General features: G+C 50.1%; 2 protein-coding genes across 3 annotated transcripts in view; one reads left to right on the plus strand and one right to left on the minus strand.

The window, feature by feature from the left end:
- Window positions 1–23,357, minus strand: part of BABAM2 (BRISC and BRCA1 A complex member 2) — a 203,603-nt gene extending 180,246 nt beyond the window's left edge. Inside the window, exons 1-2 of the mRNA XM_040430235.1 lie at window positions 23,281–23,357; window positions 7,288–7,431 (exon numbers count right to left, since the gene is read on the minus strand). Of these exons, the coding sequence (XP_040286169.1) occupies window positions 7,288–7,415 (128 nt within the window). The 5' untranslated portion in view covers window positions 7,416–7,431; window positions 23,281–23,357. The remainder of the gene's footprint in view (window positions 1–7,287; window positions 7,432–23,280) is intronic.
- Window positions 23,358–23,627: 270 nt separating this feature from the next.
- The window catches only part of RBKS (ribokinase), a 43,596-nt gene continuing 41,974 nt past the window's right edge, over window positions 23,628–25,249 (plus strand). Inside the window, exons 1-2 of one of the 2 annotated variants that reach the window (XM_040430642.1) lie at window positions 23,628–23,680; window positions 24,989–25,068. In XM_040430642.1, coding sequence (XP_040286576.1) covers window positions 25,010–25,068 — 59 coding nt within the window. In that variant the 5' untranslated portion in view covers window positions 23,628–23,680; window positions 24,989–25,009. Of the gene's footprint in view, window positions 23,683–24,988; window positions 25,069–25,249 lie in introns of both variants that reach the window. The other variant, XM_040430643.1, reaches the window with a different exon arrangement.

Here is a 25,249-nt window from a genome sequence, read left to right on the forward strand (position 1 = left end):
AAGATTAGGGTGCGTGCACTGGCCTTTTTTAGAACCGGAATTAGCACACATGCACCTTCTATGGGCAACGAGAGGCACCAGTACCATATATATATATATATATATATATATATATATATGAGATTTATCACCCTGAACATGTCAGTAAAAAGTCAAAAGCGGTCGCCTGCCGTTTTACACATTTAACCTCTCAGATGCTGTGGCAAAATGTGAGCACAGCATCTCAGGTGTGAACTCATGGGAGCTCTGCGCACCCAAGGCCCAGAAGGCTCCTCTGCGCTGAGCTCAGTTCCTAAGGCAGCCTTGGGCCCTTTGAAGGATCTGAGGCCTCCAAAGCGATGTCCTATGGAGGCCTGCTTGTGACATAGTATTCAGATCCAAGTGCTGGTTTGAAAAATGAAGAATATTTTTTGGGCGGAAACCCTTTAAGTGCATCCTCTGGTGACGCAGAGGATATCACGATTGTTGTAGAATCCCCCCCATAGAATTTTTGTAAATATTTTCTTCTATCTTTTCATGGGACATCACTGAAGATCTAACACTTTGATACAATGTAATGTAGTCAGTGTACGGCTGGTATAACAGTGTAGATTGGGCGTGCCCTCAAAATAACGCAACACACCGTCTTTAATGTCTAAACCGCTGGTGTAACGATATATATCCCTACCTCGTGAGATTTCCCTACCCCCATCACTTCCGGTCGCACCGGACATGACGCGAGGAGGTGTGCCGCGCCGGGGTAGGAAAATTTCACAGCAGAGTGCGCATGCGCCGGGAGCCTCGCCAGCGGTTAGGGAAGGGAAAATTTACACATTTTTACGCATTTTTCCCTTTCCTAAACGCTGTTGAGGCTCCCGGCGCATGCGCAGTGTCGGCCGGTGTCCAGCTGAGAACATCCATCCGATCACCGCGCCTGCGCACTGGCCCGTAATTTTTCCCTACCCTAACCGCTGGCGAAGCTCCCGGCGCATGCGCACTCTGCTGTGAAATTTCCCTACCCCGTCGTTGTGCGCCTGCGCGGCACACCTCCTCACGTCATGTCCGGTGCGACCGGAAGTGACGAGGGTAGGGAAATCTCACGAGGTAGGGAAATATAACGTTACAGCGGCAACAAAAGTGAGTACACCCATAAGTGAAAATGGCCAAATCGTGCCCAATTAGCCATTTTCCCTCCCTGCTGTCATGTGAATCGTTAGTCTCGTTAGGTTTCAGGTGTGAATGGGGGGCAGGTGTGTTACATTTGGTGTTATTGCTCTCACACTCTCTCATACTGGTCACTGTAAGTTCAACATGGCGCCTCATGGCAAAGAACTCTATAAAGGATCTGAAAAAAAGAATTGTTGCTGTACATAAAGATGGGCGAGGTTATAAAAAGACTGTCACAACCCTGAAACTGAGCCACAGCGCGCTGGCCAAGACCATACAGCGGTTTATCAACACAGGTTCCATCAGAACAGGCCTCGCCATGGTCGACCAAAGAAGGTGAGTGCATGTGCTCCACGTCATATCCAGAGGTTGTACGAGTGCTGCCAGCATTGCTGCAGAGGTTACAGGGGTGGGGGTCAGCCTGTCAGTGCTCCACGTCATATCCAGAGGTTGTACGAGTGCTGCCAGCATTGCTGCAGAGGTTACAGGGGTGGGGGGTCAGCCTGTCAGTGCTCAGTGTCATATCCAGAGGTTGTATGAGTGCTGCCAGCATTGCTGCAGAGGTTACAGGGGTGGGGGTCAGCCTGTCAGTGCTCCACGTCATATCCAGAGGTTGTACGAGTGCTGCCAGCATTGCTGCAGAGGTTACAGGGGTGGGGGGTCAGCCTGTCAGTGCTCAGTGTCATATCCAGAGGTTGTATGAGTGCTGCCAGCATTGCTGCAGAGGTTACAGGGGTGGAGGGTCAGCCTGTCAGTGCTCCACGTCATATCCAGAGGTTGTACGAGTGCTGCCAGCATTGCTGCAGAGGTTACAGGGGTGGGGGGTCAGCCTGTCAGTGCTCAGCGTCATATCCAGAGGTTGTATGAGTGCTGCCAGCATTGCTGCAGAGGTTACAGGGGTGGAGGGTCAGCCTGTCAGTGCTCAGCCCCATATCCAGAGGTTGTATGAGTGCTGCCAGCATTGCTGCAGAGGTTACAGGGGTGAGGGGTCAGCCTGTCAGTGCTCAGCGTCATATCCAGAGGTTCTATGAGTGCTGCCAGCATTGCTGCAGAGGTTACAGGGGTGAGGGGTCAGCCTGTCAGTGCTCAGCCCCATATCCAGAGGTTGTATGAGTGCTGCCAGCATTGCTGCAGAGGTTACAGGGGTGGAGGGTCAGCCTGTCAGTGCTCAGCGTCATATCCAGAGGTTCTATGAGTGCTGCCAGCATTGCTGCAGAGGTTACAGGGGTGAGGGGTCAGCCTGTCAGTGCTCAGCCCCATATCCAGAGGTTGTATGAGTGCTGCCAGCATTGCTGCAGAGGTTACAGGGGTGGGGGGTCAGCCTGTCAGTGCTCCACGTCATATCCAGAGGTTGTATGAGTGCTGCCAGCATTGCTGCAGAGGTTACAGGGGTGGGGGGGTCAGCCTGTCAGTGCTCAGCGTCATATCCAGAGGTTGTATGAGTGCTGCCAGCATTGCTGCAGAGGTTACAGGGGTGGGGGGTCCGCCTGTCAGTGCTCAGTGTCATATCCAGAGGTTGTATGAGTGCTGCCAGCATTGCTGCAGAGGTTACAGGGGTGGGGGGTCAGCCTGTCAGTGCTCCACGTCATATCCAGAGGTTGTATGAGTGCTGCCAGCATTGCTGCAGAGGTTACAGGGGTGGGGGGTCAGCCTGTCAGTGCTCAGCGTCATATCCAGAGGTTGTACGAGTGCTGCCAGCATTGCTGCAGAGGTTACAGGGGTGGGGGGGTCAGCCTGTCAGTGCTCAGCGTCATATCCAGAGGTTGTACGAGTGCTGCCAGCATTGCTGCAGAGGTTACAGGGGTGGGGGGTCAGCCTGTCAGTGCTCAGCGTCATATCCAGAGGTGGTATGAGTGCTGTCAGCATTGCTGCAGAGGTTACAGGGGTGGGGGGGTCAGCCTGTCAGTGCTCCACGTTATATCCAGAGGTTGTACGAGTGCTGCCAGCATTGCTGCAGAGGTTACAGGGGTGAGGGGTCAGCCTGTCAGTGCACAGCGTCATATCCAGAGGTTGTACGAGTGCTGCCAGCATTGCTGCAGAGGTTACAGGGGTGGGGGGTCAGCCTGTCAGTGCTCCACGTCATATCCAGAGGTTGTACGAGTGCTGCCAGCATTGCTGCAGAGGTTACAGGGGTGAGGGGTCAGCCTGTCAGTGCTCAGCATCATATCCAGAGGTTCTATGAGTGCTGCCAGCATTGCTGCAGAGGTTACAGGGGTGGGGGGTCAGCCTGTCAGTGCTCCACGTCATATCCAGAGGTTGTATGAGTGCTGCCAGCATTGCTGCAGAGGTTACAGGGGTGGGGGGGTCAGCCTGTCAGTGCTCAGCGTCATATCCAGAGGTTGTATGAGTGCTGCCAGCATTGCTGCAGAGGTTACAGGGGTGGGGGGTCCGCCTGTCAGTGCTCAGTGTCATATCCAGAGGTTGTATGAGTGCTGCCAGCATTGCTGCAGAGGTTACAGGGGTGGGGGGTCAGCCTGTCAGTGCTCCACGTCATATCCAGAGGTTGTATGAGTGCTGCCAGCATTGCTGCAGAGGTTACAGGGGTGGGGGGTCAGCCTGTCAGTGCTCAGCGTCATATCCAGAGGTTGTACGAGTGCTGCCAGCATTGCTGCAGAGGTTACAGGGGTGGGGGGGTCAGCCTGTCAGTGCTCAGCATCATATCCAGAGGTTGTACGAGTGCTGCCAGCATTGCTGCAGAGGTTACAGGGGTGGGGGGTCAGCCTGTCAGTGCTCAGCGTCATATCCAGAGGTGGTATGAGTGCTGTCAGCATTGCTGCAGAGGTTACAGGGGTGGGAGGGTCAGCCTGTCAGTGCTCCACGTTATATCCAGAGGTTGTACGAGTGCTGCCAGCATTGCTGCAGAGGTTACAGGGGTGGAGGGTCAGCCTGTCAGTGCTCAGCGTCATATCCAGAGGTTGTACGAGTGCTGCCAGCATTGCTGCAGAGGTTACAGGGGTGGGGGGTCAGCCTGTCAGTGCTCCACGTCATATCCAGAGGTTGTACCAGTGCTGCCAGCATTGCTGCAGAGGTTACAGGAGTGGGGGTTCAGCCTGTCAGTGCTCCACGTCATATCCAGAGGTTGTACCAGTGCTGCCAGCATTGCTGCAGAGGTTACAGGAGGGGGGTTCAGCCTGTCAGTGCTCAGCGTCATATCCAGAGGTTGTATGAGTGCTGCCAGCATTGCTGCAGAGGTTACAGAGGTTGGGGGTCAGCCTGTCAGTGCTCGGCGTGATATCCAGAGCTGGTACGAGTGCTGCCAGCATTGCTGCAGAGGTTACAGTGGTGGGGGTCAGCCTGTCAGTGCTCAGCGTCATATCCAGAGGTTGTATGAGTGCTGACAGTATTGCTGCAGAGGTTACTGGGGTGGAGGGTCAGCCTGTCAGTGCTCCACGTCATATCCAGAGGTTGTATGAGTGCTGCCAGCATTGCTGCAGAGGTTACAGGGGTGGGGGGTCAGCCTGTCAATGCTCCACGTCATATCCAGAGGTTGTACGAGTGCTGCCAGTATTGCTGCAGAGGTTACAGGGGTAGAGGGTCAGCCTGTCAATGCTCAGCGTCATACCGAAAGGTTGTACGAGTGCTGCCAGCATTGCTGCAGAGGTTACAGGGGTGGGGGGGGGGGGTCAGCCTGTCAGTGCTCCATGTCATATCCAGAGGTTGTATGAGTGCTGCCAGCATTGCTGCAGAGGTTACAGGGGTGAGGGGTCAGCCTGTCAGTGCTCAGCGTCATATCCAGAGGTTGTACGAATGCTGCCAGCATTGCTGCAGAGGTTACAGGGGTGGGGGGTCAGCCTGTCAGTGCTCAGCGTCATATCCAGAGGTTGTATGAGTGCTGCCAGTATTGCTGCAGAGGTTACAGGGGTGGGGGGGTCAGCCTGTCAATGCTCAGCGTCATACCGAAAGGTTGTACGAGTGCTGCCAGCATTGCTGCAGAGGTTACAGGGGTGGGGGGTCAGCCTGTCAGTGCTCCATGTCATATCCAGAGGTTGTATGAGTGCTGCCAGCATTGCTGCAGAGGTTACAGGGGTGAGGGGTCAGCCTGTCAGTGCTCAGCGTCATATCCAGAGGTTGTACGAGTGCTGCCAGTATTGCTGCAGAGGTTACAGGGGTGGGGGGTCAGCCTGTCAGTGCTCCACGTCATATCCAGAGGTTGTATGAGTGCTGCCAGCATTGCTGCAGAGGTTACAGGGGTGGGGGGGTCAGCCTGTCAGTGCTCCACGTCATATCCAGAGGTTGTACGAGTGCTGCCAGCATTGCTGCAGAGGTTACAGGGGTGAGGGGTCAGCCTGTCAGTGCTCAGCGTCATATCCAGAGGTTGTACGAGTGCTGCCAGTATTGCTGCAGAGGTTACAGGGGTGGGGGGTCAGCCTGTCAGTGCTCCACGTCATATCCAGAGGTTGTATGAGTGCTGCCAGCATTGCTGCAGAGGTTACAGGGGTGGGGGGTCAGCCTGTCAGTGCTCCACGTCATATCCAGAGGTTGTATGAGTGCTGCCAGCATTGCTGCAGAGGTTACAGGGGTGGGGGGGTCAGCCTGTCAGTGCTCAGCGTCATATCCAGAGGTTGTACGAGTGCTGCCAGCATTGCTGCAGAGGTTACAGGGGTGAGGGGTCAGCCTGTCAGTGCTCAGCGTCATATCCAGAGGTTGTACGAGTGCTGCCAGTATTGCTGCAGAGGTTACAGGGGTGGGGGGTCAGCCTGTCAGTGCTCCACGTCATATCCAGAGGTTGTATGAGTGCTGCCAGCATTGCTGCAGAGGTTACAGGGGTGAGGGGTCAGCCTGTCAGTGCTCAGCGTCATATCCAGAGGTTGTATGAGTGCTGCCAGCATTGCTGCAGATGTTACAGGGGTGGGGGGTCCGCCCGTCAGTGCTCAGACCATACGCCGCACACTGCATCAAATTGGTCTGCATGGCTGTCGTCCCAGAATGAAGCCTCTTCTAGAGAAAATGCACAAGAAAGGCCACGACGAGTTTGCTGAAGACAAGCAGACTAAGGACGTGGATTACTGGAACCATGTCTTGTGGTCTGATGAGACCAAGAGAAACTTATTTGGTTCAGTTGGTGTCAAGTGTGTGTGGTGACAACCAGGTGAGGAGCACAAAGACAAGTGTGTCCTGCCTACAGTCAGGCATGGTGGTGGCAGTGTCATGGTTTGGTGCTCTATGAGCGCTGCCGGCGGTGGGAGACTACAGGTCATTGAGGGAACCATGAATGCCAACATGCCCTGTGACATACTGAAGCAGAGAATTATCCCCTCCCTTCAGAAACTGGGCCGCAGGGCTGTATTCCAACATGATAACGACCCCAACCACCTCCAAGACGACCACTGCCTTGTGAAGATACTGAGGGTAAAAGGTGCCGGACCGGCCAAGCATGTCTCCAGACCTAAACCCTATTGAGCATCTGTGGGGCCTCCACAAATGGAAGGTGGAGGAGCCCAAGGTCTCTAACATCCACCAGCTCCGTGATGTCGTCATGGAGGATGGGAGAGGATTCCAGACGTAACCTGTGAAGATCCAGTGACCTCCATGCCCAAGAGAGTGAAGGCCGTGCTGGAAAATAATGGTGATCACACAGAACACTGACACTTTGGGCACAATTTGGCCATTTTCACTTAGGAGTGGTCTCACTTTTGTTACCAGCGGTTTATACATTAATGACGGTGTGCTGAGTTATTTTGAGGACATGGGTCGCTAGATGGCCGCTAGCACATCCGCAATATCCAGTCCCCATAGCTCTGTGTGCTTTTATTGTGTATCAAAAAAACGATTTGATACATATGCAAATTAACCTGAGATGAGTCCTGTACGTGACTCATCTCAGAGACAGGACTCATCTCAGGTTAATTTGCATATGTATCAAATCGGACACTGTGTATATATATATATATATATATATATATATTATTTTTTTAACCAAGTGCCAGTAGAGGGACCCGAGATCCTCCGCTCGTCTATATAATACACTGTAATGTTTCTGTATTGCAGTGTATTCTACCATTTACATTAGGTGCCCCTCCCCCTCCCTAACCAATAGATGCTGCGCTCCGCATTGACCGCGATAGCTGTCAGGTGTATAATACAGCTGGGGCCCTCAAGTGATGGCGCCAGGACCCCTCCGAGAGGTGTGCGGTCACATACCCGGATTTCAGGTCCGTTATCCGCAGGCAGCTCGTGGAGTCCAGACCGACCTTTCCATTCCTGACCACGCTGGAGATGAACGGGGACAGTGCCGGGGAGATTCGGTTCAAGGTGACTTCAGGGGACATCCTGCAACGTCAGAGCCTGGGGGAAGAGTCAGAGAGTCAGATCATGAAAACCGTGTCCTGCCCACAACAGGGGAGACACCTCCCAGCCGATAAAATGTCGGAATGCTGAGAGTTGTAGTACTGCAACAGTTGCAGAGCCTCTTGTCTCAGGTCATCTGCGCACACATCACCACCACCAGCCAATCAATGGCCATAGGGGTGGCAGCGATCACCGACGAGCCCGGACGTAATGGTGCGTGAAGGCAGGAGGGGGGAGCTCGGCGCTGGAACAAGGGCGCTCCCGACAGGTAAATCCGTGCACCCTGCCTGCAGTCTAGGAGAACCCTTCAGACACCTCCAATTTTCACCTGAAGGACCGAGCCTAATTTTGCAAATCTGACACGTGTCACTTGATTCAGAAATAACTTTGGAACGATTTGACTCTGAGTGGATTACACACCTTGTACTTCATGTTAGTGGTAAATTTCCGTTAATATGTTTAACCTTTATTTAGAAACAAATTTTTATAGAAAATTGGGAAAAATTAAAAATTTTCTAAACCTGAATTTTCTCTACTTTTAAGACAGAAAGTGACACCTAATAAAATAGCTATTAATTAACACACATCATATGTCTACTTTATGTTGGAATCATTTTTTAAATGTCATTTAATTTTTTAGGACTTTCTTAGGCTTAGAATTTTGAAAACAGTGACTTCACCAGCAGAATAGTGAGTGCAGCTCTGGAGTATAATACAGGATGTAACTCAGGATCAGTACAGGATAAGTAATGTATGTACACAGTGACTGCACCGGCAGAATAGTGAGTGCAGCTCTGGAGTATAATACAGGATGTAACTCGGGATCAGTACAGGATAAGTAATGTAATGTATGTACACAGTGACTCCACCAGCAGAATAGTGAGTGCAGCTCTGGAGTATAATACAGGATGTAACTCGGGATCAGTACAGGATAAGTAATGTAATGTATGTACACAGTTAGACCAACCTATAAGAAAAACTCTAATAAGGTACAAACAGTACACTGGCGTATAATATACTGAAACCAACAAGAGCAAAAACCAATAACCCCGCAAAAAAATGAAAAAAGCACTCATATAAAATGAGACACAGAATAAAATATACAGTAACAAAAAGGCACAAGGTAATGGGGGATGGGACGCCCCGTGTGTCGGGGCCGTAAACCCCCACCCTCACATATACCATACTAACAAGGAAAACATGCCATAAAACCCTGGGTGCTAAACCGCATTATGATGGGTGAGCTGTAAATTCACCCAAAATGACATATAAACATACGTATTCCGCAAATATAAAAAATCCTATGGTCACACATATCAGAGTCGCCCACCACTGGTAACACTCGTGGCCAGCCTGTATAGGACAGACAGCCAAGTCACATAGTAACTAGGATCATGGTAGAGCGAGAGTGGTGTGCGTACTGCCACCCATGAGAGCGTGCTGGGATCACACAAAAGAGCCTTACCGCGCCAGGCAGAACGGGCACGTATGTGGAAATGTGCTAGAGCACAATCGTGCAGTGACTCTGACTCAGATAGGGGTTCAGATGAGGAGGCGTTTGCGGAAAATAGTTGCCACTCTGAGGAGGAGGATACCCCTAATCAGGTATCAGACCCCATTGGCCTTACACCTTCGACTTCTTTAGTCAAGGACTTCTCGTCATCCGCAACCAATTTAGCCACTTCCCTGGTGGACCCTTCGGGCGAACTCATGTTCAACCCAGATGCCCTCCACCACCCTAGGTCGGCAGAGTGGCTTCCTACTGATCATGTGGGCAAATACCTTGAACGCTAGGTTCGTCACCCTCTCAGTAAGGAGGCACGCAACAAGCTTAGAGCTGAGTGCCCCAGGCCCCTGGTCCCCAACAAAGTCTGCGACACTCCTGTTGTTGACCCGAAAATGACGCAATTCTTGTCTAAGACTGGCTGGAACCCCCGTAAAGGGTTGGATTCCACCTTGCGGAGCTGTCAAGACAAGCTCCTTGATGTGTTCGGCCCTTTAACCAAGTTGTTTGAAATGGCCGAGGTGGCCAGAGTGGATGGCTCTCCGATAGACCCTGAGTAGCTGCGTGGCTGGGTCCAGAGAGCGATATGTATTGCAGGAAATGCCAATACGTCCCTAGCCATAGAACGGCGTAAAGCCATTCTCTTTAAGATCGACCCTAAGTTGGCCAACCTTGCCCTTACTGAGGCAGGTAAAGATGCGCAGGGCCTTTTATTCGGCGATTCCTTTATTAAGGATCTGAGTCGCTTTGTAGGGGCGTTTACGGCCTTAGAAAAAGCCCAATCCTCTATGTGTAGAGTGTTTCAGGGGCGGGTCTCCACCAGGGCCGGCAGTAGCAGGGGCCGCCTGTCCGGCCGATCCACCTTTCAGGCCCGTAGCGCGGGCCGAGGCTCCTTCCACCAGAGGCCCCCATTCCAAGAACAGAGGAACTCGTCGGCCTTCTTCCCAGCCAGAGGTGGCCAGTGGCGTTCCAGATCCTTCCGGGGAAACTCCAATTCCAGGAGACCTTTCGGTAAGTCCTCCCCCAGTGGGGGATTTTTCGGACCAATGCATCGGGCGCAGACTCCGTCATTTTTTCCATGCCTGGATAGCCATCACGTCAGACCCTTGGGTCTTGGCCACAGTCAGGGGTTTCCATATCGAGCTCGTAGACTCCCCAAGCCCCCCCCCCCCCCCCCTCCTTTTGTACTGTCAAGGCCCGATTGCACTCTGGTAGATCTGGAACTCTTGTCCCCTTTTCCGCAAACGGGCGATAGAGAGAGGGCTTCTCCATCCCCCAGGGGAGTACTCAGCAATATCTTTCTTGTACAGAAGAAAGGCGGTTATAAATCTGCGGGCTCTGATTACCATAGTTCGCTATCGCCACTTCAAGATGGAGGGGATTCACCTCCTCAGAGATTTGCTTCTTCCGGGGGACTGGATGGTTAAATTGGACCTCAAGGATGTGTACCTGACGGTTCCGATTTCCACACAGTCCAGGGACCTGCTCAGTTTCCTACGGAGAGGGGAGATTTGGCGCTTCACCTGCCTCCCCTTCGGCCTGTCGTTGGCGCCTTGGTGTTTGACCAAGCTGATGCGTCCGGCCATGTCATGGCTTCGCAGTCGAGGCGTACGTCTGATTGTATACCTGGACGACATCCTTATCATGCATCAATCCAAGTCAACCTTGCTAGTACATCTGGGCTGGACTTCGGATCTCCTCTCACGCCTCGGGTTTCTCCTCAACCTGGAGAAGTCTTGCCTTGTCCCGCTGCAGAGGAGGGAGTTTCTGGGTTTCACCGTGGACTCGATCGCGGAATCACTCAGCCTCCCGATGGCGAAGTTGCGCTCTATTCGAAAGGAGGTTCGGCACGCCTAGTCCGTTCCCCAGTTGACGTTACGTCATCTAGCCCGCATCATTGGCCTGCTAGTCTCTTCAATCCAAGCTGTGTTCCCGGCTCCGCTGCATTACCGCGCCCTTCAGCATCTGAAAATCGTGCACCTTCGTTCAGGTGCAGTGTTTGCGGATACAGTGACCCTGGATTCGGAGGCTCGAGAAGAACTCCACTGGTGGATAAACAACCTGGAGGCGTGGAATGGCAAGGCGATTTTCGGTCTTCAGCCAGAATTAACAGTGGAATCGGATGCGAGCCTGCAGGGCTGGGGGGCCCACTGCAACGGTATCTCCACGGACAGCCATTGGACGGTAGACGAAACGCGCCTCCAAATCAATGCCTTGGAACTTTTGGCCGGTTCCTTTGCTATTCGGAGCTTCACCAATGGGATGGCCCATGCGTGCATCAGGTTACGTATGGACAATGTTTCAGCCGTTTGGGAGGGACCTATTCGGCGACTCTAGCACGTCTCGCGAAGGATTTTTGGTTCTATTGCCTCTCCAAGAATATCATGGTTCAGGCGGAATATCGTCCCGGTCTCAACAACACTCGAGCGGATTGGAGCTCCCGCTGCTTTACGGACAGCAGCAATTGGAGGCTGGCTCTGGAGATGTTCTCGGCAAAATCAGATGTCTGGGGTCCTTTTACCATAGACCTGTTCGCTTCGAGACTCAACGCACAGCTTCCTCGCTTCTTCAGCTAGCGCCCGGATTCGGAGGCGGTGGATGCTTTTCTTCAGGATTGGTCCGTGTCTCTTCTGTACACTTTCCCACCGTTCGCGATGATCCTGAGGATGCTGCTCCAGGCTCGTCGCCAGAGTGCCGACTTGGTCGTGGTGGTCCAGTTTTTGGGGGACTCAGAGTTGGTTACCAGCTCTGCTAGAGCTCATCATAGATGTGCCCCTTCTTCAGATAAACAAAAATGACCCAGGGTATACCCGGGGCGGGTAAGGAACAGTGCCCACCCAATATAGCCACAGGGGATACACCGAAAGTATAACTCGGTAAAAGCTCCCGAGTGAAACAGCAGAAACAAATATAGAGAGAGCTCATAGTACCAAAAATATATGAATTTTATTAGAACATATTAAAAAATTACAAAGAAATGAATAAAGCTAATGCATGAGATGCCGTAAAACAAGATGATGAGAGCGGAGATTCTTCCGAATCAAGCGGATCTGCTTCGCGACCCCCGGGGGTTAGGGCATCCGCTCCTGCTCGAGGGATCCCTACAGCTGCTAGCATGCCGAATCTCAGGATTCCCGGAGAGGTCGAGGGCGTTTCGGATGCAACTAGACGCCCCCTGGACAATGCATGGGCTCCCGGCACCAGAAGAACTTATCGGGCAGCCTGGAGATCTTGGGCTAGCTGGTGCTTGGAACGGGACCTGGATCCCATTTTGGCGCCTGCGAGTCACCTCTTACAGTTTCTTACCTCCTTGTTTGAGGCGGGGAAGGCTTATAGGACTATTAACCTTTTCAGGTCTGCCATTTCATCCACTCATCAGGGCTTTGAGGGTATCCCTGCGGGACAGCATCCTTTGGTGTGTCGCTTGCTGCGTGGTTCTTGCCTGGCTCGCCCTCCGCGACCTCGTTTTTCTACCACTTGGGATGTTTCCTTGGTGCTGTCTTTCTTGGCTTCCTGGCCCAGCAATCCGGATCTCTCATTGAGACAGTTATCGGCTAAGTTGTTGGTGCTATTTTGTCTCATTTCTTCTAAAAGGGTGTCTGACGTTCGGGCCCTCGATCACGACGCCAGATCCTTTACTCCGGAAGGCGTCTCCTTCAATATTTCAAGACGCACCAAGACTAACATCAGGGAAGTATCATATCCCAGTTTTCCGTCTTCACCGGCTCTTTGTCCGGTGGCCTGTTTGCGGGAATGAAAATCCCGGACGAGGGCCCATCGCTCTCCTTAGATCCCGCAACTTTTTCTTTCCATTCGCCATCCCTTTGGACTGGTCTCTAGCCCGACTTTGGCTCGTTGGATGAAGTGGGTTATGTCCCTTGTTGGAGTGGACACTTCCATCTTCACGGCACATTCGGCGAGAGGTGCTGCTGCCACATCTTTAGCGATTTCAGGTACGCGTTTGGAGGACATCTTACGTTTAGCTGATTGGTCTAGGGTCACGACGTTCAGGGAGTATTATTTTCGCCCTCCTCCTCATCTGTTTTCTTCCATAATTGACCAGCTTTGAACTTGCAATAGGAGCCTCCGTGTCTTGATGTAAAACTACATGATTTTCCTAGTCTATGACGTAAAGTCATGGTTTTATTAAAGACACGGAGGCGAGTATTGCCCGCCCTGGATTCTTCTCCCATCCCTTTTAACTATTCGGAGGGTTTTTATGTTATGTTGGTCGGCTATTTAATATGATTTTGTTTGCATGGATTGTTTAATGGGGTTATTGCAGATTAACGCCTTACAGAGGTTGTATGATTTCTACCTGGTATTTACACTGGCCATATTGTCTGTTTTCTTTTTCAGGCTGATGTTCTGCTGTCTACAGGGATCTACATCCTTCTGTTTTTTCTTCAGAAGTGTTAGCCAGGTTGGCTTCGGTTGTGATGTTCGGATGGAGCTGAGATGTTCGCTTCCAGGTTCTAAGTTCCAGTTTGCGTTTCCAGTTCATTTACCGGCCGTGGTGTCAGGTTTACAAAGAAAGAGGAAGATCCAGAGGAGGAGCGGCCTGTTATAGGGGCTGTCTGGGGTGGGACGGTGGTTACCATGGTTACATTTTTCTTTATGTAAATTTCGTTGCTGCTATTGGTGGACAGTAAAGGAAGAGATAGCAATAGGAGCCTCCGTGTCTTTAATAAAACCATGACTTTACGTCATAGACTAGGAAAATCATGTAGTTACCCATAGTATGTGGAAGCACCGAGTGTCTGACCGGAGCTGCACCTCGACGCCCGTTTCGCCAATAAAGGCTTCGTCAGGGGTTTACGGCCACGATACACAGGGCGTCCCATCCCCCATTACCTTGTGCCTTTGTGTTACTGTATATTTATTCTGTCTCAATAAACTACATATATTTTATATGAGTGCTTTTTTCATGTTTTGCGGGGTTATTGGTTTTTGCTCTTGTTGGTTTCATGTATATACACAGTGACTTCACCAGCAGAATAGTGAGTGCAGCTCTGGTGTATAATTGATGTAACTCAGGATCAGTACAGGATAAGTAATGTATGTACACAGTGACTCCACCAGCAGAATAGTGAGTGCAGCTCTGGAGTATAATACAGGATGTAACTCAGGATCAGTACAGGAAAAGTAATGTAATGTATGTATACAGTGAGTCCAGAAGTGGAATAGTGAGTGCAGCTCTGGAGTATAAAACAGGATGTAACTCAGGATCAGTAATGTAATGTATGTACACAGTGACTGCACCAGCAGAATAGTGAGTGCAGCTCTGGAGTATAATACAGGATGTAACTCAGGATCAGTAATTGTCACGGATGAAGTTAGCAGATAGCTGGAACATATAAATAAACGAGCTTGATCCCAAACTAAGGAGCTTATAGGTGAGCCCTATAAAACCCTAAGAGCTCTCCCTGACTGCTGTGCACAAGCAAGGGTCTGTATGGTAGACGATTGCATGCCCACGTACCTAATACTGTGTGACACCTGAAAACCCTATAATAATGAGGGGACACGACCACCTAGAATCAAGCCAGCAAGGAAACACAATAAAGTAAATGACTTATCTGAACAAACAGCAGAAGCAGCCTCCAGCAGTGAACACCTCATCCAAGAAGTAGTATAAACCGCACAGTGAGGCAGTATGGGAGGGATTATAAAGAAAGACATTTAGTCGAAAAAAGTGACACCTGGCAGAAGGAAAGGAGATGAGAAAGTGAAACCAAAACAAAGAACATCATACAAGAGGTAGAGAAGAACGTCTGCCAGATCTTCTCACAGAACTGGCGGTGACAGTACCCCTCCCTCTACGGGTGGACTCCGGACACTCAGAGCCCACCTTCTCAGGATGAGACCTATGGAAAGCCCTGATGAGACGAGTGGCCTTAATGTCCGCCACTGGGACCCACATCCTCTCCTCAGGACCATAACCCTCCCAATGAATGAGGTATTGAAGAGAACCGTGGATAATGCGAGAATCCACAATCCTAGAGACCTGAAATTCAAGATTACCATCAACAATAATCGGAGGAGGAGGCAAAGAGGAGGGTACAGTGGGTTGGACATAAGGTTTTAATAGGGACTTGTGAAAAACATTATGGATCTTCCAAGTCTGAGGAAGATCAAGACGGAAGGCAACGGGATTGATGACGGACAAGATCTTGTAAGGCCCAATAAACTTAGGACCCAACTTTCAGGAGGGAACCTTCAGTTTGATATTCTTTGTAGACAACCACACCAGATCACCAACATTCAGGTCCGGACCAGGCACACCTCTCTTATCCGCCACACGCTTATATCTCTCACTCATCCTCTTCAGATTACCCTGAATCTTTTGCCAAATAAATGACAAAGACGAGGAAAATCTCTCCTCATCAGGTAAACCAGAAGACCCCTCTCCAGAGAATGTCCCAAACTGCGGATGAAACCCATATGCACCAAAAAATGGTGACTTATCAGAGGACTCTTGGCGACGGTTATTTAAAGCAAACTCAGCAAGGGACAAAAAAGAACACCAAACCTCCTGATTCTCTGCCACAAAACAGCGCAGATATGTCTCCAGATTCTGATTGACGCGTTCGGTCTGACCATTCGACTGCGGTTGAAAAGCAGAAGAGAACGACAACCGAACCCCCAAGCGAGAACAGAAGGCCTTCCAGAATCTGGAAACAAATTGCGTGCCCCTATTAGAAACGATGACTGAAGGAATGCCATGCAATTTAACAATATGATCAACAAACGCTTGCGCCAGCGTCTTAGCATTGGGTAACCCAGGAAAGGGAATGAAATGTGCCATTTTGCTAAAACGGTCCACTACCACCAGAATCACAGTCTTCCCCGAGGAACGAGGCAGGTCCGTAATGAAGTCCATGGACAAATGCGTCCAAGGATGGAAAGGAATGGGTAACCGAAGGAGAGAACCCGATGGCCGTGAATGAGGGACCTTGGCACAAGCACAGGTCTCGCAGGCTGCCACAAAACCCTCAACCGTCTTACGAAGAGCCGGCCACCAGAATCTCCGAGCAATGAGATCCACTGTGGCTCTACTCCCCGGGTGCCCAGCAAGGACAGTATCATGGTTCTCATTAAAAACCTTGTGTCGTAAAGCGAGAGGCACAAACAACCTCCCAGGAGGACAAAGATCAGGAGCCTCTGCCTGAACCTCTGCCTCCAAATCAACATAAAGAGCAGAGACGACCACCCCTTCAGCCAAAATTGGACCCGGGTCTTCAAAGTTCCCCCCTCCCGGAAAACAACGTGACCGGGCATCCTCCGCCTTCACATTTTTAACCCCAGGGCAGAACGTGACAACAAAATTAAACCTAGAAAAGAACAAAGACCATCTGGCCTGTCTCGGGTTCAGACGCTTGGCCGATTCCAAGTAGGCCAGATTCTTATGGTCGGTAATAGGGTGTCTGGCTCCCTCTAACCAATGGCGCCATTCCTCAAAAGCTAACTTGATGGCCAACAACTCCCTATCTCCCACATCGTAATTTCTCTCTGCAGAGGATAGTTTCCTTGAGAAAAAGGCACACGGTCGCCATTTGGCAGGAGAGGGACCCTGAGATAAGACCGCACCCACACCCACCTCAGAAGCGTCCACCTCAACAATAAAAGGTAGAGAGACATCAGGTTGTACCAAAATGGGAGCGGAAGCAAAACTCTCTTTGATACTAGAAAAGGCTTTAAGCGCATCTACCGACCACGAGGAAAAATCCACCCCCTTTTTAGTCATATCAGTGAGTGGCTTAACAACAGAGGAATAATTCAAAATGAACTTTCTGCAATGATTGGCAAAACCCAAAAATCGCATCAGCGCCTTCTGATTCTCAGGAAGCTCCCAATCAAGCACAGCGCGGACCTTCTCAGGGTCCATGCGAAGACCAGAAGCAGAGAGAAGAAAACCAAGAAATTGAATCTTCGGAACCGCAAACACACATTTTTCCAGTTTAGCGTACAATTTATTCTCCCGCAGAATCAGCAAGACCTGACATAGGTGGTCTCGATGAGTCTTGAAATCAGGAGAATAAAATCTAAATGTCATCCTAGATACACCAGAACAAATTTCCCCTTTAAATGATGAAAAATGCTGTTCACAAAATGTTGGAAGACGGCCGGAGCATTCATCAAACCAAAGGGCATAACCAAATTCTCGAAATGGCCCTCAGTGGTATTGAAGGCCGTCTTCCATTCGTCTCCTTCCCTGACCCTGACCAGGTTGTATGCCCCTCTTAAATCCAACTTAGAAAAAACTTTAGCCCCAACAATCTGGTTAAACAGGTCCGGGATCAGAGGAAGCGGATAAGGGTCACGAATTGTGATACTGTTCAGCTCCCTGAAATCCAGACAAGGTCTTAAAGAACCATCTTTTTTCTTAAAAAAAAAAAAAACAGCGGCAACAGGTGACTTCGAGGGTCGTATGTGTCCCTTTCTCAGGCTCTCAGAGATATAAGTACGCATAGCGACCCTCTCAGGTTGGGAGAGATTGTATAAACGTGATTTTGGCAGCTTGGCGTTGGGGATGAGATTAATAGGGCAGTCGTACTCCCGGTGAGGGGGCAACTCCTGGACACCACTCTCAGGAAAACACATCCGAAAATTCAGAGAGAAAAGATGGCACAGTCTTGGTGGAAACCTCTGAAAGAGACGCCGTGAGGCAATTCTCTCTGCAAAACTCACTCCAACCATTTATTTGCCTTGCTTGCCAATCAATTGTGGGGTTATGTTTAGTGAGCCAGGGTAGCCCCAACACTAGAGGAGTAGGTAATCCGCTTAGGACGAAACATGACATATCCTCAACATGAGCGTCACCCACAGTCAAACGGATATTGTGAACTATGCCCTTTAACGATTTCTGAGAAAGTGGAGCTGAATCAATAGCAAAAACAGGTATATCCTTTCCCAAAGTGCATACCTGGAAACCATAAGTTTTTGCAAATTGATTATCAATGAGATTGACAGCTGCTCCACTATCTACAAAAATCTCACAAACAATGTTCTTGCTGTCTAGCGCCACCCTGGCAGGTAGGAGAAAACGGGAACTACAAGAAAACGGCAAACCTTCAATTTCCGCATCAACCTTGCCAATAGTAGCAAATGGAAAGTTTTTAGAGGGTTTGTTTTGTTTTGTTATTATTACCCTCAGAAAACTTCATGAATCTCCTAGAGGGGCAAACATTAGCCAAATGATTTATACCCCCACAACAGAAACAAACCCTCCTCTGAGAGCTGAATCCTCTACTATCAGAGGCAAGCAAACCCAGCTGCATGGCCTCCTCCTCAGAGGGGATTGAGAAGGACTGAGACCCCTCCGCACTGAATGAGAAAGCCCCTCTGTCCTTGGGCTGAATATGACAGGAAAGAGTCGTCTCCTCTCTCTCTCTCTAAGGCCTCATGCACACGACCGTTGTGTGCATCCGTGGCCGTTGTGCCGTTTTCCGTTTTTTTTCGCGGACCCATTGACTTTCAATGGGTCCGTGGAAAAAACGGGGAATGCACCGTTTGGCAGCCGCATCCGTGAGCCGTGTTTCCTGGCCGTGAAAAAAATATGACCTGTCCTATTTTTTTCACGGCCAACGGTTCACGGACCCATTCAAGTCAATGGGTCCGTGAAAGAACACGGATGCACACAAGATTGGCATCCGTGTCCGTGATCCGTGGCCATAGGTTAGTTTTTATACAGACGGATCCGAAGATCCGTCTGCATAAAAGCTTTTTCAAAGCTGAGTTTTCACTTCGTGAAAACTCAGAACCGACAGTATATTCTAACACAGAAGCGTTCCCATGGTGATGGGGACGCTTCTAGTTAGAATACACTACAAACTGTGTACAAGACTGCCCCCTGCTGCCTGGCAGCACCCGATCTCTTACAGGGGGCCGTGATCAGCACAATTAACCCCTCCAGGTGCGGCACCTGAAGGGGTTAATTGTGCTGATCACGGCCCCCTGTAAGAGATCAGGGCTGCCAGGCAGCAGGGGGCAGACCCTCCCCCCCTCCCCAGTTTGAATATCATTGGTGGCCAGTGGGGCCCCCCCCCCCCTCCCTCTATTGTAATAATTCGTTGGTGGCACAGTGTGCGCCCCCCCCCCTCCCTCCCTCCCTCTATTGTAATAATTCGTTGGTGGCACAGTGTGCGCCCCCCATCGGCCCCCCCTCCCTCTATAGCATTAACAACATTGGTGGCCAGTGTGCGGCCTCCCATCTCCCCCCCCCATCATTGGTGGCAGCGGAGTTCCGATCGGAGTCCCAGTTTAATCGCTGGGGCTCCGATCGGTAACCATGGCAACCGGGACGCTACTACAGTCCTGGTTGCCATGGTTACTTAGCAATAGTACAATAGTAGAAGATTCATACTTACCTGCTGCTGGGATGTTCGTGTCCGGCCGGGAGCTCCACCTACTGGTAAGTGACAGGGTCATTGCTAAACGAACTGTCACTTACTAGTAGGAGGAGCTCCCGGCCGGACACGAACATCGCAGCTCCCAGGTAAGTATGAATCTTTTACTATTGTACTATTGCTAGTAACCCGCTGCCACCAATGATCGGGGGGGGGGGAGATGGGAGGCCGCACACTGGCCACCAATGTTGTTAATGCTATAGAGGGAGGGGGGGCCAATGGGGGGCGCACACTGTGCCACCAACGATTTATTACAATAGAGGGAGGAAGTGGGGGGGGCGCACACTGTGCCACCAATGAATTATTACAATAGAGGGAGGAAGGGGGGGGGCGCACACTGTGCCACCAACGAATTATTACAATAGAGGGAGGAAGGGGGGGGGCACACTGTGCCACCAACGAATTATTACAATAGAGGGAGGAAGGGGGGGGGGGGGGAGGGGCCGCACTGGCCACCAATGATATTCAAACTGGGGAGGGGGGGTCTGCCCCCTGCTGCCTGGCAGCCCTGATCTCTTACAGGGGGATATGATAGTACAATTAACCCCTTCAGGTGCGGCACCTGAGGGGTTAATTGTGCTGATCACGGCCCCCTGTAAGAGATCGGATGCTGCTAGGCAGCAGGGGGCAGTCATGTACACAGTTTGTAGTATATTCTAACTAGAAGCGTCCCCATCACCATGGGAACGCCTCTGTGTTAGAATATACTGTCGGAAATGAGGTTTCACGATCTAACTCATATCCGACAGTATATTCTAACATAGAGGCGTTCCCATGGTGATGGGGACGCTTCAAGTTAAAATATACCATCGGATTGGAGAAAACTCCGATCTGATGGTATAAAAGGGACTCCAGACTTTACATTGAAAGTCAATGGGGACGGATCCGTTTGAAATGGCACCATATTGTGTCAACGTCAAACGGATCCGTCCCCATTGACTTGCATTGTAATTCAGGACGGATCCGTTTGGCTCCGCACGGCCAGGCGGACACCAAAACGACTTTTTTTTCATGTCCGTGGATCCTCCAAAAATCAAGGAAGACCCACGGACGAAAAAACGGTCACGGATCACGGGAAAACGGAACCCCGTTTTGCGGACCGCAAAAAAATACGGTCGTGTGCATGAGGCCTAAGACGCCTGTCAATACGAACAGCTAGAGACATGGCTGAATCTAACGACGCTGGTCTCTCATGAAAAGCAAATGCATCTTTCAATCCCTCCGAAAGACCATGGCAAAATTGACTTCGGAGTGCAGCATCATTCCAACCAGTATCAGCTGCCCATCTCCGAAATTCAGAACAATATATCTCTGCGGACTGTTTACCCTGGCATAAAAGACGCAGTTTAGATTCAGCCAGAGCAATATGATCCGGGTCATCATATATCTGCCCCAGGGCTACAAAAAATTCATCCACCGATCAGAGGGGCCGTGCCCCCACCGGCAGCGAAAAGGCCCAAGACTAAGCGTTATCCCTGAGCAGCGAGATGATGATCCCCACCCTCTGCTCCTCATCACCAGAGGAATGGGGAAGTAGGCGAAAATGGAGTTTGCAAGCCACTCTAAAGCGAACAAAATTCTCACTACCCCCGGAGAACGTATCCAGAAGCGAGATCTTAGGCTCGGAACAAACTCCATGAACACCAGCAGAACCGGTCAACTGAAACTGAGACACAGTTTTACAGGGATCTGCTACCTCCAGCGAAAGACCTTGCATGTGGTCAATCAAGGCTGAAACCGGATCCATGTTTAAGACGATTTATAATGTCACGGGTGAAGTTTGCAGATAGCTGGAACATATGAATAAACGAGCGACTGGCTTGATCCCAAACTAATGAGCTTATAGGCGAGCCCTATAAAACCCTAAGAGCTCTCCCTGACTACTATGTCCATGTAAGGGTCTCAATGGTAGACGATTGCATGCCCACGTACCTAATACTGTGTGACACCTGAAAACCCTATAATAGTGAGGGGACACGACCACCGGCTTCCTGCACTTAATACGGACGGAGTCAGGGTCACCTAGAATCAAGCCAGCAAGGAAACACAATAAAGTAAATGACTTATCTGAACAAACAGCAAAAGCAGCCTTCAGCAGTGAACACCACATCCAGGAAGTGGTATAAACCGCAAAGTGAGGCAGTATGGGAGGGAATATAAAGGAAGACGATTAGTCTAAATAAGTGACACCTGGGAGAAGGAAAGGAGATGACAAAGTGAAACCAAAACAAAGAACATCATACAAGAGGTAGAGAAGAACGTCTGCCAGATCTTCTAACAGAACTGGCGGTGACAGTAATGTAATGTATGTACACACTGACTGCACCAGCAGAATATAGAGTGCAGCTCTGGAGTATAATACAGGATGTAACTCAGGATCAGTACAGGATAAGTAATGTATGTACACAGTGACTGCACCAGCAGAATATAGAGTGCAGCTCTGGAGTATAATACAGGATGTAACTCAGCATCAGTACAGGATAAGTAATGTAATATATGTACACAGTGACTGCACCAGCAGAATAGTGAGTGCAGCTCTGGAGTATAATACAGGATGTAACTCAGGATCAGTACAGGATAAGTAATGTAATGTATGTACACAGTGACTATACCAGCAGAATAGTGAGTGCAGCTCTGGAGTATAATACAGGATAAGTAATGTAATGTATGTATACAGTCATCTGTAATCATATAAGACCATTGATGGCCCAGAGTGTATTCCTTATATAGATAGCATTAGGCTATTGATACTATCATAATTCTGTTTTTCGTCCGATTTCATATTAAAATTTAACTTTTATTATCTCATCTCTTAAAATATAAGAGGAGAAGAAAAAAAGTGCCCTTAGTGCGATTAAAAATACAGAATGCATTCCGTTGTAGTTTTTGTATACTCCTCTTTTCTAGTGTCACTTTAGAGATCGCAGTCTGCTGGTGACTGGTCGTCTTCTGTGTCCTTTTTCTATATCTTGTTTCAACTCATTTCCAGTCGGTTACTGTTTGTTTGCTTTTCCCTTTGGCTCCTATGAATTACTAGTCGCTGTTATAGCCGGGGTAACGATCTGCTGCCAAATCCCTAACTTAAAGAGGACCTCTCCCCACTCCTGACACGTCTGTTTTAATAGCTCCAAGCATTTTCCCATGTCACAACGATTCTGGAGCCTCTATTCTCCTATCTGTAAGTTGTACCGTCCCTCTATTATTTCTACTAGAAGTTATGAATGAATTTCTGGTAGTCTGCAGTAAGGGTACAGAGGGGTGTAACATGTTGGGGGGGGGGGGGGGTACCTGCACAGACTGACTCTATCCAATCAGTGCTGACAGTTTCAGACTGTGCAGGGACACATCTGAGATAATAAAAGTTAAAGGGGTATTCCCATCTCAGACAATGGGGGCATATCGGTAGGATATGCCCCCATTGTCTGATAGGTGCGGTCCCACCGCTGGGACGAGAACGAAGCGGGGAGCGCTGTGGCTGGATTTCCCGGGGTCCGTCCACCACCAAGCACTGCTCCCATAGAAGTGAATGGGAGCGCACTGCGCATGCGCGGCCCATGCTCCCATTCCATTCTATGGGGCAGACGGCTCGGCTATTTTCGGTGGCCCCATAGAAATGAATAGAGGGCGGCTGCGCATGCGCAGTGCGCCCTCTGTTCATGTCCCGGCTCCGTTCACATTGTAGGTGCTGGTCCTAGCGCTATGCCCCCATTGTCTGAGATGGGAATACCCCTTTAAATGTTATATAAAACAGAATGATTGATACTATGTGTATGTAGTGAGTGCAGCTCTGGAGCACAGGTAATACTCCAGGATTGTACTAATGCTGCACGTGTTTACATGGTGGACATTTTGCTGTATTTTGAAGGGACATATGTCGCGTACACAGAGACATTTCAGACACACAGCGGCCAATACCAAGCGCCTGCCACTCACCCCCTGGAGAAGCCAGTCCTAGCAGCAGGAAACCCGGTCCTCCTGCCAAGACCCCATGCCGAGCTGTCCCTATTCATGCCTGTCTCGTATAATTGTTCTAATTGAAAGTCTTCTAGCTAATGAACGAGTCTAACGTAATAGCGCATCATGAAACATACATATCCATAGTGACATGTTTTCCCTCCAAGCGGCCCAGTCCGCCCCTTACAGAATTTTTTTCTGTCAGGCACTATCAAGGGCAACCCCCACTGAGCGGTGGTGAGTTGCCATGGAGACTGCTCCTCTTGCCGCGCTTGTATTTCCGCGTTCAGGAGGCACGTGGGTGCTAGAAGGCGACCTGATTGGTCGATCGTAGTCACGAGGTGCTCCCAGCGGCCTTCTGTGACTACTGGGCTGCGCGAGGTGAGTGACGGGACGGGTGAGGTGAAAGGTGAATGTCAGGGGCTCTGACTACGACTCCGAGTGCAGAATATGTTGGGAGTTGTAGTTTCAGAGGTGGTGAAGTAGTGTCATTGTCAGTAAAGAGAATTGTAATAAAAACCCATTGGCTCCTGATGTCGGCGAGGTCTGCAGCGTCTGCTGGGCTTTACAGTTAAACTTTACTTTTCTCACCATTTGCAAGACCCCTGTTTGCTGTCAGCCAATGAAAACGTTCTGGGAAAACTCCTCCAATGTGAAACCGTTGCTGTCAGTGAATAGAAACACTATAATCCTACAGACCTAATACTTCTGTAGCCAAAAGGTGGGTGGGAAAACTACACCAAAAACCGCAGGGAACCCGCAGCGTCTGCAGTGACCCTTAATAAATGAAGGTTTTAGAAGAGAAAATCCGTTCAGTTTTTTCGTAGAGGTTTCCGTGCGTTTCTCCACAGATCTGCACCAAAAACCACGCGTGTTACTCGCAGATCTCACTCTTGCATTGAAAAGGGTTAAATCTGCACCAAAAATTAGACACTGCTCGTTTCCATGGTTACGTCCACCCCGCAATCCAGCAGTGGTGGTCATGCTTGCACATTATAGTAAAAAAAACACCGTCCTTTGTGCGCTGCCACGGACCCGACCAATAGAGAGGCCGGTGCTTTTTCCTATAGTGTGCAAGCACGACCACCAGGGATTGCAGGGTGGTCGTAACCATGGAAACGAGCAGTGTCTAATGTGTTGGGAAAAATAAATCCAGCCATCTCTACATGATAAATGCCAAAGTGAGAAAACCTTTTTTAAGGTTAGGTTACCTGCAGAGGTCAACGTGCAGAAGAGCCGCACAAATTTCCGTAAAATCTGTCATTTTTAACATCGGTTTTGCAGCAGATTTTGCGCTTTATTGAAAAAGGGTCAAAGCCGCAAACTTAATTAGGGATTTGGAAATCTGCATGGCCGGTCGCTTTCCCTGCGGACAAGAATGAGCAAAGTGTACATGAGATAAGCGCAATCTGTTGGTACTGTACTGCACCGCGGTTTTTCCACATGGAAGAACTGTGCGTAGTCCAGGTAGCCTTACACAGCTCGGTACACCCTTCACAGTCACGTCCTGGTGTGTGAAGGGGTTAAAGAGAATGGGGTTGGTAGTGAGGTGAGTGTTGTGTGCACATCCGGTGCAGCGTAGTGCCGCCACGGTCTGACAGTAGCGGCTGCTGATGAAAGGTCTATCGGGGACCTTTGCTCCTTCGCTGGCTGTTTACTGACTCCTCGTTTTCATCTTTTTCACTCACCAGCTCCCGCCGTCGGCGCCATGGATCCCGCTAGTCCTCAGGTGGTCGTGGTGGGCTCCTGCATGACCGACCTTGTCAGGTGAGTGTGCGGCTCCATATATGCATGTCCGCTCGGCATGCTTCCCTTAAAGGGGTTTGGCCCATTACAGATATCACAAGATCGGGGGCCCGTGTTACCCCAGCAGTAGCTGCCACTCTATTCAGCTGTGTGGGACTGCCGGAGATAGCCGAGTGCAGGCGCGGACTACTATAATACTGTA

Source organism: Bufo bufo, chromosome 4 (assembly GCF_905171765.1).
Source record: "Bufo bufo chromosome 4, aBufBuf1.1, whole genome shotgun sequence".
Lineage (NCBI taxonomy): Eukaryota > Metazoa > Chordata > Amphibia > Anura > Bufonidae > Bufo > Bufo bufo.